Source organism: Cryptomeria japonica, chromosome 8, assembly GCF_030272615.1.
Source record: "Cryptomeria japonica chromosome 8, Sugi_1.0, whole genome shotgun sequence".
Classification (NCBI taxonomy): domain Eukaryota; kingdom Viridiplantae; phylum Streptophyta; class Pinopsida; order Cupressales; family Cupressaceae; genus Cryptomeria; species Cryptomeria japonica.
Genome location: NC_081412.1, coordinates 2,212,751 through 2,227,320, shown reverse-complemented (window position 1 = coordinate 2,227,320; position 14,570 = coordinate 2,212,751). Strand labels below are relative to the sequence as shown.

General features: G+C 35.6%; 1 protein-coding gene across 2 annotated transcripts; it reads right to left on the bottom strand.

Annotated features, from left to right (window-relative positions):
* Positions 1-253: 253 nt before the first annotated feature.
* Positions 254-14,095, bottom strand: LOC131028868 (uncharacterized). Of its 2 annotated transcripts, XM_057959235.2 has the most exons (8): positions 13,750-14,088; positions 13,240-13,631; positions 2,324-2,565; positions 1,988-2,110; positions 1,709-1,825; positions 1,397-1,579; positions 1,168-1,309; positions 254-963 (listed from the first exon to the last, which is right to left on the bottom strand). In XM_057959235.2, the coding sequence occupies exons 2-8, from the start codon at positions 13,331-13,333 to the stop codon at positions 863-865; spliced, it is 1,002 nt and encodes a 333-aa protein (XP_057815218.1). In that variant the 5' UTR covers positions 13,334-13,631; positions 13,750-14,088; the 3' UTR covers positions 254-862. The 2 variants fall into 2 exon arrangements, with proteins under 2 accessions (XP_057815218.1, XP_057815217.1); XM_057959234.2 differs by having other exon boundaries at positions 13,240-14,095.
* Positions 14,096-14,570: the final 475 nt, after the last annotated feature.

Sequence of the window (14,570 nt, the reverse complement as noted above, 5' to 3'; positions counted from 1 at the left end):
AAAGCTAGCTTGAACACTTAAGATCTTGGGTAAGGTAATATTTGTTGTGTTTGTTGGATCTTGTATCATTTAGCCCATTAACTTCCAATCTTCCATCTTGTTATGTTGTCATCAATAATTCTCGTCCTTTTATGACTGTTCAAGTTTGACCCGACATATTAAAACCAATGACACCAAAGTAAAGTTTAATAACTACACTACAAATACAAACATTTGCAATATGAAATAGGAAAAGCAATCCATGCTAAGAATGGGTGCACAACAATTGATGTTTTATTTTAGAGAAGTCATGTCCCGTTGCCCAATAATAGTACATGAAGGACCTTTTATACATCAATGAGCCTTCCTTGCTATGGAAGTACTCTGCTCTTCTGTTGCTGCTTTTCCAAGGAACCCCAGCCACATTCCTTTGTTATTTTGTTTTAGAGGAGCATTCCCAAATTGCTTTTCTTGATCCACTTTTCCCAGAACATTGGGAAACTGCTAAACTATAAATGCAAGTCGACAAATCTGCAGGATGATGGAATATCTGTATTTTTTTGGTTTATTGGCACATGCAAGTGCCTCAAAGGTTACATGCAAGATCATACAACATAGTGCTTACTCGCACAAAGGATCAGACTGCAGTACAATAGCTGAAATCACCAATTCCAATTTTACAAATAATACAATTTCTTTTTTTCAATCCATTTGGTAAAAAGATCCAATCTCAAATGTTGCTTGCCCATCTCCAATCAGCAAAAATCACATGCTAATTTAAAGGATCATCTTTTCTGCTCATGCAAGTGTCGTGCTATTTTATCTCTTTGAATTGTTTGTTCTAGTCCTTTGTGTAATATCAGAGTTCAGCTTATGTGTCGTTTCATTCAATATCCCTGTCCTTTAATTCTGATGGGCTTTTAGATGATAGCGTTGATGGTTTCATTGGAGATGACCCAAATAACTGAACTGTGAAGCTTCCACCTGAATAAAAGAGTGATATCATATTAGTTAGTGGTATCTAAACTCACACTCCCTCTTGTTGTGGTGCAAAAAACTATGGATTTGAAATATGGATGGCCTTAAGAGTTGCACATCTGGCTTAAGATTGAGCCATAAGGCACGGAATATGGTTCATTACAAATTAAAATGTAGGCTGGAAAGGGTCTTTTTGGATGTTGTACTCACCTAGAATTAAAACAGCTCCCAGCCAGCCTGTTGGGCCCCACCTTTCACCAAGTAGAATCCATGCAAAAGCGGCACCCCAAAGGGGCTCTAGACCATAAATTATGGCTGTGTCTGTTGCTGAAACATCCCGCATTGCTGCTAGCTGCAGAAATAGTTATCCACCGTTAGCATGTAAACTAAGAGGAGATATGTAGCAAATTCTGTGAGTAATGGCAATTCAGTCGCTTGCCTCTGCCCATAAACAAAATCCAGTTGAGAAAAATCCTGTATAGATTATTGGCAGCCAAGGAAGAGTAACCAAGTTTTGCAACGAGTCCATCCAATTTACATCCTCCAAATGCATAAAATTAAAACTCAGCATGTCATTGGCCCACCAGTACCAGATGGCTGAGACAAATGCTATCACAGAAATCTGCCCAGTAAAGTTATTTTCAGCCTCAAATCTGTTACATCAAGCCTGATTTAAGAGTATACTAACTAAATATGTTTTTTGTATTTTCAAAATTACAGCATGTTCTAAAATACTGAGAAAAGAACAAACCTCATATCCAAGAAGTCCTAGGTATTTGTCTGTCCTTGTATTTCTAGAAAAATGTTCAGTCCGAAGCATATGGATACCAAAAAATATGGCACTCAAAAGATTCCAAAAATCCCCGATCTGTAAGTGAAGAAAAACATGGGACTCAGCACCATAGCTGCATTATTTTCTAGATGAGTGCAGCAATATATGAATCAATCAATATAATAACAATTTAACCGACTCATATTGTTTGTTCACTGTTTTCTACCATTATCCAAGTTAACCATATGTCAAGCTTACAGTAATGGGAGATCCACTTGATTCGAGGAGGGCAATTCCAAGAAGGGCCACTGTTGCCCCAAACCATGTAATCTTTGGTATCCTTGCTCCAAAAAGACCATCTAGCAAAGGCACAACTATTACCTGTTCACAATGCTAAACTCTTTAGGATGTTGTGAAAAAATTTCTGCTCCAATGGAGCTGCTAATATCTTGGCACAAGCATCCATTATAATTTCATACTAAAATTAGAAAATGAGATAAGAACCAATTCGCAATATTAACAGTACCATTAATATTTTCATATGATTAAAATTATGACAATTCTGCAGCCAAAAGTAAGGCTTGAAGACCTTACTGTTAATGCTGCAATAAATGAAGAACGGCCTGCATCTGAAGTAAGAAGTCCAATACCCTGCAAAAGATAACCTCCACTGACCCAGAGTCCTAATTCAAGTCCTGCCATTTGGATTCCAACATCCCTCCGTGTTTGGAACATGAATGGTATAAACGGAACTGTTGCAACTGTAAATCGAGCCACAGAAAATAATGAAGGATCTACAACAGCTTCTACTTCTTTTATGACGGGAATATTGCTAGCTGTAGAATGAGACAGTAACAAAAACAAAATCAGAAGATGCGCTTACGAATATGTAAACCTGAAAATACGTAATCATCAATTTGCTTATCTTCTAATATCTAATCTCTGTCACATATCATAAAAGGTAATATTCACTTAAGAAGAAAGAATATTACAGTCGTAGATCCTGAATCATTCAAATCATAATTGTGCAAAATCAAAGATTTTGAAGCCACTGAACGAGTGTTGAATTAGGCTAGCCCAAATATAAAAGGATTAACTTCTGCCTCTAATACAAGTATTAAATCAGGTCAGACTAAATCTAGGAGGATTAACTTTTGCCTCTAATATAAGTGCTAAATTAGATTGGCCTAAATATAGGCGTGTTGTATGTTGTGAGTCGTGACTAACGTTAGCATGTTTTTAGACAATCTTTTGCCTCCGGTCATTGTCTTTACTAGGTTTATCTGTGACAGACCTTCCTTGCATAGTTATTTGTAAAAATCTTGCCCCATTAGTCAAAATTTTTGTTGTTGTACTTAGCCTTCAGCCTCTTATTTTATTTTATATGTTGAAGCTCAATTTGACTCTTGTTAATGCCAGGATGTAATTTTTACTCCCATCAACCAATTTTGGTTAGTTGTAAACATTCATATAGTTTTTTCTTTCTTTTCAGAAGATAATCTAAAATACTGCTCACAAAAATGTCAATTACAAGGAAACGGATGTTTTCGCCCATGGTAGCAAAAATCTTTCTTGGGTATAACTTGGCAAGCCAAAAGATAAAGACCTTTTCAGTTAAATTAGAAAAAAAGACCCAGGGATGTATAATATATTTTTTTTGTCAAAAATCAGTTTGACCAATTAATTGCAAAAAGCCATGATGTTTTGAACAAAAAATTCAGTCAGGTCCGAACAGCAATCAGAATAGATAGTGATTTTTAAAAAATCCTGCAACTATGTCTATCCTATTCAACCTGCCAGGATCTTGAATGAGATAGGCTTCTAAACATATCTGAAAAGCAAAGTAGAGACAAAAAGGAGCTTGAATGAGATAGGCTTCTAAACATATCTGAAAAACAAAGAAGAGAGAAAAAGGAGCTTGAATGAGATAAGCTTCTAAACATATCTGAAAAGCAAAGATGAGAGAAAAAATCTTGAACTCAGCTGTTGCTCATATTGTTTCCAGGGGACCATCTTAATCAACCACTAAAAGCAATTTATTTTTGCACTTGGCATCTTAATGAAAGAAAATAAGAGAAATTAAGGACAGGAAACAGAAGTTCCAACATTGTATGATGTCCTTCAGAACTTGAATATAAACAAATTTAAAAAACCTAAATAGGTTGAATGTAACTCAACTATTGAACCGACATCAACCAAAACAGTGATTAGTTTTCTTTTCTAGCAACTAATAATTAAATGTTTTCTTTGTTTTCCAGAAAACAGGTTTTAAAAGCAGGAAAAATCATTTTCGACATAAAATGCTGAAAACCGTAAAGTTGCCTGCCCAGGCTGTTTATTAAAGCAGATTTGAATTATTTGCAGTCAAACAGCCCACCTCTTGAGACAATGAAGAATCTATATGCGAAATACAAAATGCCTCCAAAATATGCTTGAGAAAAGTAACATGCCCCTTATGTAAACACATACAACACAAATACAGGTCTGTTCTAAATCTAATTTACCATTTCCAATTTGGGTCAGGTTCAAGGATTCAGGTATGCCAGTAACGGCAAAAACATAAAATTTGGTGTCAGGTATGTTTGTACAAAAAAATATATAAAAATTATCAACATATACATATTTTAGCTAAAAAACAGGAATTAAGTTCAGATAACCACATAACATACATATAATAAATAAAATAACCAAAGAAAATTTATATGATCATATGTACCTCAATATTAAAAGCTGTAATTCTCTTTGTGTGGATCTCAGACAAGGGCATCTAGGATAAACCTAGTGACACACAAAGGTATAAAAAATAATACTCATGATATAAATATGTTGGTCTCTTTAAAGAGCTAAAAAGTAATCCGTTGTTTTTACTAATGTGAAGCCACTAATTGTTGGTTTTTAGAGAGAAATGCAGCAGGTAATACTCCAAGATTTGCCATAAGAAGACAAGCCATAAAACCCCCTAACAGCTGTGCAAATCAGTGTTCCACGGTCGTTGGGGATGGGGAGATGGGGGGACGCGGGGATGGGCTTCGGGGATGGGGGACTTGGACCTGGGGGAACGCGTTTCTGTGGAACACTGGTGCAAATCCCCAGAATCTAAAAAGGAAAAGAAAAAGGTGAAAGAGCAGCATTTAAAGAATCAAACTTAACAGAAGCAGAACCAACATTAATAGCAATACCACCAAAACACCACTATTTTTATGCACACATACTTTAAGTCATCATTGGATGGAGCAGTAGAAAGAGAAGCCTCAAGGAATGATGGCCTTACTATCACATTCTTATTGTCTTTCTAACTGTAACTACACTCTTTGTACAAGAACCCCACATTAGCAAAGAAATAGCATTTGTAGCAGGGAGGTGGTGGGGTGTTTTATTTGTGCTTTCTGTAAAATGTAATGACAAAAAAAAAAATAGAGTGAAAAGTAAAGGCCAAATAGTTTTAAAATATTAAATAAAGTAAAAATAAATAAGAAGGTTGTGATTTGCAGAGGGTTTGCTCTATGAACAACATTTGGAGCCCAAACTCACTAGAGTACCTCCATGGACATACCCAACAGAATCTAGGGCCGAAAGTCCACACACTGACTACCCAAAATAGACTAGACTGCAATCTGGGGTTTTTTTATCAAACCAGAAACCTATTTCTAAATGTCTAGAAAACTAAAGGGTAATGCATTAAATTGAAATGGGAAAACACAAGGCTGCAAGTCCAAATCAAGATGTCATGAAGCGACTAGAGAAAAAGAATCTCCATGAGCTACAACACTGCCAACATAAACTATCAAACCATGCAATTGTAGTTGGAATATGAAGGGAAGCAAAAGTGCCGAACACACTTCCTAACTAATCTATGAGAGGAATATGCAGTAAATAAATTTCATCATATAGTCATGAGAAAAATTTATACAAAAGTGATCATACCATAAGTCAGTGATTTAGGTAGGAAAAACCCTTTCCGGAGAAACCCCCCACTCTAAAGCAATTCAATGTATTATTCGATAATCAACATGAAACATCCTAACATGTAGCTAACATGTAGATACAATTCTGATAGCATAACAATACCTAAAAAAATTACTATGAAACGTCCAACTCTAACATTCAATAAATGGGAAAATATCAAAACACAAACCAAATGTGATTTTCCAAAACCATGTGCCAAAACTACAAACTAAAAATGGTGCCATAATTGGCCTGAATTCCAACACCCAAGTAAATGACGGTCTTCCATGATAAAAATAAAATATGCTCTTACAGGTCATAGAATCTATGATATGTAACTCCTCAATTCAGGCGCTCCATTTTGACGTATTCAAAAAATCCTTAAAACATTCATCATGGGGTATCATAATACTGATCAGGACTCTAGTAACCCACCTTTGGCATGCTCTTACATGTCATAGAATCTCATGGGGTATCATAATACTGATCAGGACTCTAGTAACCCACCTTTGGCATGCTCTTACATGTCATAGAATCTATCATACGTAATTGCCATCTTAGAATGGCATAAGATTCTCTTACAACTTACACACATGACAAAATATCCAGCACATAGCAAAGATTGCCACCTCAAAGTGGGATGCCTTCCCATGTGAGGACAAAATATAAATAAATATGAACATTAGGATGCATGGTTGGCATACCTTTTCCCACAATCCCACTTGTTGAATATTGAATACTTTGTAAAGAGCAAAAGGGGAACTCCCAACACTGAATTTTAATTAGTTGACATACCTTTTCCACAATACCCACTTGTTGAATACTTAGTATAAAGCAAAAGGGGAACTCCCAACACTGAAAATTAATTAAAGGGGTCATAAGGCCCATAGTCTCACTGCACCCCCTGAATTTCTTTGTGCTCGCCAACTTCATCAAGGCATTTGAAACATTTGCAAAGTGTCAACTTTCTCCCACATCACCCTCCCATCTACTACCATGTCTCTAAACAACATGGTACAAGACATCTATGTGCGTCATCCTTGAATGAAAAGTTAGGCTCTTTAACCGTCACAAAGAACTCTAATCACTCCCTAACTCAGCCCCACATTTGAACACCGTTTCTCAAATCAAATGACCTCCTTACCATGTACTCAACCTCTATAGAGGACATAGCACTGAAACATGTTGGTTACTGATTCAATTCGTAGAATCAGCAAATAAAACTAAAAACATCTTCATTTGTGGATCTTCCACAGTCGACTCAACATCTCCTACCCCTTTTGAATCCATTAATATCCATTGAGTGTTGGTCCTCCATAGAATTACCATGGTAATAAATAGAGTACTTCGAAGTACCCTACATATAATTGAAGACCCTCTTAACTATCACAATGATCTTTTATAGGATTGCTTATAAAATGGCTCAAAACTCCCCTCCCCCCTATTTGGGCAATGTCTAGTTTAGTACAACCTTGCCATCCATCAAATTCCCATCAACACTAACATAAGCCACATAGTCATGTCTTCCGTTTCACTAGGTGTAGTTGAGCACTGATCCACCAATAAGTTACTCTTCACTGAAATAGGAAAACTCGATGTTTTGCATACTAGTCTCTTCAATATAATCCTTCATATGCAGCACGGCTATGACTGCTTTTTTTTATTTTCTGAATTATCAATGCAAGTTGGCTGAGTAGAATCTGCAATAACGGTCAAATTCAATATAAATATTTCTGCTAGCTTCATATTGTTAAACAATTATGGCTATCCTTCTAGCTTAGTATCGATTTGTGAATGGAATGAATTGTTTCCAAATCGTTCATGTGTTGGTTTGAAAATTTGTTTTAGAAAAACAATACAACACAAATTCCATATTATTGTATAAATTATCCAAACTAGAAGGAAGAACATTTCAAGTTTTGAAGCACATCCATAACAAAAAAATTTGAATAGAAATCTAGGATGAATGTGGAGAGGCTTGCCATTTTAACAAAAGATTATGGAGTGAATTCTAGCATAACCTCCATAATTTTACAATAATAGTTTAACATAAAATAACTGAAATGGAAAGGCCTCCCAATGGATCATGAGATTATGGACTGCATTCTAGCAGTACAATTCCCAATGGAACATTAAAATAAAGAGAGTTCTAAAATGACCCATATTTACAGTTCTTATGAATGCATTCCAAGATTATCTAGCACTTCACTAAAAGCAACCCATAGCCACATTTATAAAACTAAAAAGCAAAAAATTATAATAAGAAAAAAACATCTACTCTGAAACAATTACATACAAAAGTTTGTAAAGAGTCAATATTTGTCCAAAGGATTGAGCTTTGGTTAAAGCATTGAGTTCTTAATGTGGAGATCCTAGTTCAAATCCCAATGGGACATCTAATATGGAGTTCTAAGTTGTGACTCTAGGTCTTTCATAGTTGGCTTTTAATGTGGAGGTGGTTTCTAAAAAGTGGATTTCTAAGTCGTGACTGTTGGTCTTCCATAACTGGTTTCTAGTGTGGTCGCATGAAAGGAGCTGATATTAGTTGTTACATCCCTCTTTTCTAACACTGGAATTATGCTTACTATGCTTTTGTGATTAGTTAATCAATGATATTATATTTGTATTCACATGTGGACGAAAACTCTAAAGGATTAGAAATTGACAGAGGAAGTTATTTTGATATTGTTATTTTATGTATTTAGTTATAACAGTTAAGATTTGACTGACTGATTTTCATGTAAGCAAGTGGATGCAAGATACACGACACCCTCAGGAGGGAGGGATAGTATCATCAAGGAGAGGATTGCAGACTTTGGAAAAGGTCAATTCCCATTGAACCCTGAGCCGGGAGATAAGTTGTGTTTCTAGTTGGTCGCCGCCTTAGTTTAGGATTGATCCTCCCACCTTTATCTAGCAGTTGTTGGTCAATGTAACTTTGTTGTCTAGGGTATTGTTTGAGTGGGCTTTATACCTTTGTTATGTAATCATTATTTCTTTCTTTATTAAATTATTTCATAAATTAATTAAATATACATATGTATGTATGTATAGGCTCCTAACCATTGATGTGCTTTTTATTTAATAAATACATCTTTATATCCATATACGTATCTATGCATGTACATAGATAGGATGTACATATATAAATACGTATATACATTGAAATGTGTTATTGATATAGTAATAACTTTGGTGAACGTAATTATATTTGGTTAATGCTTTCATAAGATTCTTCCTACTTTAACTATCTTTCGACTAGTAAGTTGGAAGTTATTATTTAAAAGTTTGCTATCGAATGGGGGCGGGGTTCCTTACCTTAGCAGATGTTAATGCCACCACCTGAGTGAGTGAACTGTCATGTTTTCAGTTTCTTGGATTCGAGCTCCCTCTTCTTAGAGTGATAATCTTCTGTAAGAACCTCAAGAGGCCCTCAACTTTGACACTGTAGTTTAGTTGAACCTGTTGCGTGTTGCGTTTTTTTTTGTTTGTTCTACGCATTCTTTTAAAGCAGCAAGTATATTTTAACCATTACAAGATCAAAAAGCAATCATAGGAAAGCACTGGAAATAACTTCTTATTCAGAGATTAACTGATCAAACCCTTGTTACATTTGTTCAACCTTCATTTACCCTGAATACATAACAAACCATAAAAGATAAATACCTCCTTATTTTTATTTATTGATTTAGATTGCTCCACATGCAAAAATCGCAGCCCTTAGGAGATTGGCGCCATTTCCCAGGCAGCCGTACAGCCACAATGAATCCCTCCTGTGGGCGCCTTGGTTTTCCCTGTCTGCTGCTGCAACAACACACTGATAAATAACAATGCCTCTCTGTCTAATACGCACAACCTTGGTCCCTGAATGAAACCAACTGGAAGAGCAAGATCAACTGATATTTCACAACCTCTGATGCTGCTGCACAAGAATCCCACGTTTTCCTGTACCGATACCTATGATCACTGCAGAAGAATCTTCTGCTGAAACCCTTGGCCAAAAACTCCTCTCAGAGCTCCAAAACAAAATATCAAAACTCAGCATCCAAGAAAGAAGACCTAAAATCTCCTTTGATCCTCTCCTTTTAGGGTTGGCGCGATTTCCAAGAAAGTGTGATTTGGCTTGCAAAATGTTTTTAACTTTAATTATTTTATTTTGACACTTCAAAAGTCAAAATAAAATAATTGTTCTCCATTTAATACAAAACTGGCCCCATCTGATGAGAAATAGACCCTCACTTAAGTTATAACTTAAAGTGACTTTTAAAACATTAAAACATTAAAGTTTGCCATTTAATATTTAATTACAAATAATCAAATATTAATATCTCCCTAAGTATCCATCAGAAATGCCTGTCGTCTGAACTGGAGACTGCCAAACCACAATCTGTCCTTGCCCAGCCTACTGGCTAAAAATAGCAGGACGGCTAAAAATAGAAAGTATCTCAAACGGAGTCCTGGAGACCTCAAACGAAAACCAGACCTGGAGTGCTTGCTCTGAAGATGGTCAATCAAACTCTGGAGGACCCTCTACTCAGCTAACAGATGTCAACTAGAAGGGGACATCACATCTTCATTAATACAATCTCTATTTATAACTCTTGCGAAGGCTAGTGAAGGGTTAACATTTTTTGGATGGAAGTAATTATCGTTCTAAGGAAGAAAAGCAGAGGAGCGACGTTTTCAAGGTACTTTGACTTATCAACCAGCTTACTGTTGGCTACAGAGTATAACTTAAACCTCTGTCACAGATCAGACTATACAAACGGACATGGATTATCAATTCAATTTGACAGGACGTAGAGGATTCAGAAAAAACATAAGATATATTAACATCGCTCCTCTGCTTTACTTTCTTTACACAATGAACATAGAGCTGACATTTGAAACAAAAGGAATCATTTCACCTTAAATAAGAAATCGTTAAGTAGGTGAAATGATTCTTTTGTTTCAAATGTCAGCTCTATGTTCATTGTGTAAAGAAAGTAAAGCAGAGGAGCGATGTTAATATATCTTATGTTTTTTCTGAATCCTCTACGTCCTGTCAAATTGAATTGATAATCCATGTCCGTTTGTATAGTCTGATCTGTGACAGAGGTTTAAGTTATACTCTGTAGCCAACAGTAAGCTGGTTGATAAGTCAAAGTACCTTGAAGGTCATTAATAACTGTTTTGTCAGTTGTCTTGTGAATGTTGAACCAGTGGGTTTTTCCTTGGTCAGTTGAACCATATTATTTAATGAACTAGACTAGGGTCTCATGGAGGGGCTTCTTAAAAAATAGAGCAGGAGCTGTTGAGATTTTTTAGGAAAATTTTAAAGCTGGTGGTCCCATGAATTTTGTAGTGTAATCTAGCTTAAAAATTTAAGCTCCGAAATTTAAGGAAGCTGGTGGTCTCATGAATATCTTTTATACTATGTGCATAATAAAAACAAATAAAAATAATCCATTTTCTTATTCATTTCCCTCCAAAACAATTTTTTATAGAAATTAAATTTAGATCCTTCACGAGTGGCAGATAACATCCCTAAGCTGGTGGAGCAATTTCTAGCCCCACCCCTTTTACACTCACTCAAATTTGCATGCCTAAAAAGTAGGGGCTTCTATTTTTTTGGAAGATTCCAAATAATCCTGTAGCACAAAAAAAAATTATTCATGGGACCGCCTCTTCCTTAAAAATAGAGCTTAAGCCCCCCTCATGAGACCCCTGCTTTAGAGTCAGTGGTATTCCAATCTGTTAAGCTGAGTGGGGGTGGTGAATACTGACAGCACATCATCATACTTGTATTAAGAATCTTTGGCCAAGGTGGCGCTGCAGTTGGCATGCGACCGCCAATTCACATGAATCAAATACACTACTAACCAGAAGGTCATGCTAGTTAGGGGGTACCTATAGTGTGACCAGCTAGTCTGTGTAGAATCTAAACACCAGGCACAAATGGCTAAATTGGTAATTGATCTTCCCTTAGTCTACTACCCTCGTGAAGGGTCAGGCCCTTCCAGAAGGACGAGGGACGGGAGACTTTTAAGTCTAGGGTTGAGAGGAAAAGCCCTTGATGATGCTCTCCCTCTCCAATGTTATGCCAAGACTTGTATCTGTTATCAGCAGGAAGCTTGTTGTAATGTAATCTCTAAACTCTCCTCTTTTCTATTGCATTTGGAATAACTAATTCAATTAATAGTTAGTTTCTCTTTCTGATGAAAATTTGTTAGTAAGTTAGTCAGTTAGCAAATGCAATAACTCATTCAATTAATGGTTAGTTTCTCTTTCTGATGAAAATTTGTTAGTAAGTTAGTCAGTTAGCTATCAGTTTTCTTTTTCAACTCAAATTAAATGTAAGAACTTAGAGGCAATTACCTTTCGATTAATGCTTATATCTGTTATCGTCTTCCTTGCTTTAGATTACAAGTTGTTAGATAAGTCTCATGGTTGTAATCGGAAGAACTTGTATTGATCTCATGTTGATGCTTGTATGAACAGAATATTTGTAAACGATTAGCAATATTAAAAAAAAGAAAGAAAAGAATCAATATTCCAAACCAGTCATTCATCATCACAATTAATAATTGTTTCAAAAGTAGATTGAGGTTCCTCCTATAGGTAACCCTGATAACCATGCAGAGAAGATATCAACGATTCTGTCAAAAAATAATTAATGATTCCCTCCAATAACTGATACCAAATTCTACCTCATATGGGCAACCCTGATTACCATGGGGGAAAAGATTAGTGATTTTATCAACAAATAAATAATGATTCCCTTAAATAATTAATTCCAAGTTGTATTTATTTAATACTATAATAAGGTGTTGATAGAATTATTAATCTCTACTCCAAATTGGTATCAGGTCTTTTTTTCAAAAGAAGCTTCAATCCGCTTTTCAAATCAATAATTCATCCTCATGATAAAATTCTTTAAAAACTTATTTAAGCAAGCAATGCGGATAATGTATTCTTCAGTTATGTTAGAAAATAAAAATAAAAATTTTGGACATAAACACGACTAAAATTTACAAAGCAGAGGATTCAGGCCTGGGGTGCAGTGGTAATACTGGCCCAGTGTGAGAGAGATAATAGATTCACACCCTGCAGGTACGGGGTACCCTTCCACCCCGACTGTTCGAAAGATGGAGAAAAAGCTTATTACAACATGCAGCAGCCCATCGTTCAAAATAGTACAAGTTGTAAAATGGAGGGAGCACTAGTTACAGTGTGTACTATCCAGTTGTAGCATATGGTAGCATTATATGGTTGTAATTTATAATACTGGGATTGTCTCCCTCCGAGATTCAAAATAGGGAGAATTAATGTAAAAATTGCGGGTTCGTAGCTCATACAATAGTGGGTCCGTACCCCTCCCCAGGTAAAGAAAATGAGAGAGAATCAATAGAAAAATTGCAAATTCATAACTCCTAGGAAAATAAACGCCCCCGTGTCCAAAACAAATACTAAACAGAAAAATTAAAAAATAGATCTATAGCAGCTATAAAAGAATTGTATAATACAAACTTAAATATAATCTAACCCTTTTTCTAGGGTTGAAACCAGAGGTCTGTTCTACTTACCATAAATAACAGTGAGAATGTTGAGCACCACAATACCAAAGATTTTCCTCGACGGAGAACCAATTTTCTTCCAAAACCCTCCTCTCTTAATCATCAATTTCACTTTCTTCTTCAGATCAGTGGCAGCATCCACAATTTGACTGATACCATCATCACTTAATTCATCTTCCTTCAGCTTCAAGAAATCTGCAAATGCAGTTTCCTTCTCTTTTGTGAGTGCCAGGATTTCTTTCTCGGTGATAGAGGGTTTCGAAAGCCCCGCCTCTAAAAAGGGTTTTTTGTTTCGTTTCCCATTACTGAAAGACGATGATGAAGATGAAGAAGACGAGGACTGGGCAATAATGACAAGTCGGAACACACTGTTTTCAATGGGTATTCTTTGCTGCGATTTACTGTTAGCAGAATGTGAGTATAACTTCAGTTTAAGGCACGCAGCCATTGAAAGTAGTACTAACGAGAATAATCAGGAGGTCACCAGACAATAAAAGAAGAACAATTAATCGAGTTTACCAGAATAATCTGTGCAGATAGATGAAACAGAACTTCAATAAACTTTATAAGCGCAGATATTTGAACAGAAGATATTGAAGATGGGTACACTGCTACTATTTAATTTTTTTTCCTTTCTTTATTTCTGTAATGCAGCTTCATGAATATCTAGAAGGGGATTTTTGGTTGGTCTGGGTCTGCTCAGGTAAAAACTCATATGCTTAACGTTTATAATGTTTTTATGCTGTTTTCTTGTTTTATGTGAATATATCTCACCCATAGCCTTCTTTGTCTTTGAGCACGATATTTTCAGTCACTGGGGTCACCTGGTCCGCGCACACCTTAAGCTCAAAGTTAAAATTGTAGTATTTAGGTGTACAAATATATTTGGTAAATTGTGGACTTTTTATTTCTTCGAATGTAGTTTCAAAATATTTTTGTCAAACTCATTTCTTAACTTCATCTCGGATCTTCATTGTCTTGCATTGCTTTCCCACATCACTTTCAAAATCTTTTTACTTATCCCTTTGAGATGGAATATCAAATGCATGTCTATTTGTTTATTTTGGAGATGATGCAAAATCTTTTAAAGATCTAAAGGTTCAAATTACTTATATTCAATCTTACGAGAAGGTATTGGGAGAATAAAATGGAATCTAATTAGGTGACACATAATTTTAAGTTGTTGATTTGATATTTAGTAGTATCGGACTTTCTTTTTTAAGTAGTTAATTTGTTTTTTTTATGAAATATATTTTTATATTAATTTTTTTAATTACATATTATTATAGAAAAAATATGGATAGAGATAAGTCACATCCCAAAGTTTAGGCAAGGTAGAG

What these genes read in the sequence shown, in the direction of transcription:
- LOC131028868 (XM_057959234.2), bottom strand. Translation starts at nt 13,678, where the DNA reads ATGGCTGCGTGCCTTAAACTGAAGTTATACTCACATTCTGCTAACAGT. An exon ending in CATTTATTGCAGCATTAACA is followed by an intron (nt 2,111 to 2,323) that starts GTAAGGTCTTCA and finishes CATTGTGAACAG; the next exon opens with GTAATAGTTGTGCCTTTGCT. An exon ending in TAGGACTTCTTGGATATGAG is followed by an intron (nt 1,580 to 1,708) that starts GTTTGTTCTTTT and finishes TTTACTGGGCAG; the next exon opens with ATTTCTGTGATAGCATTTGT.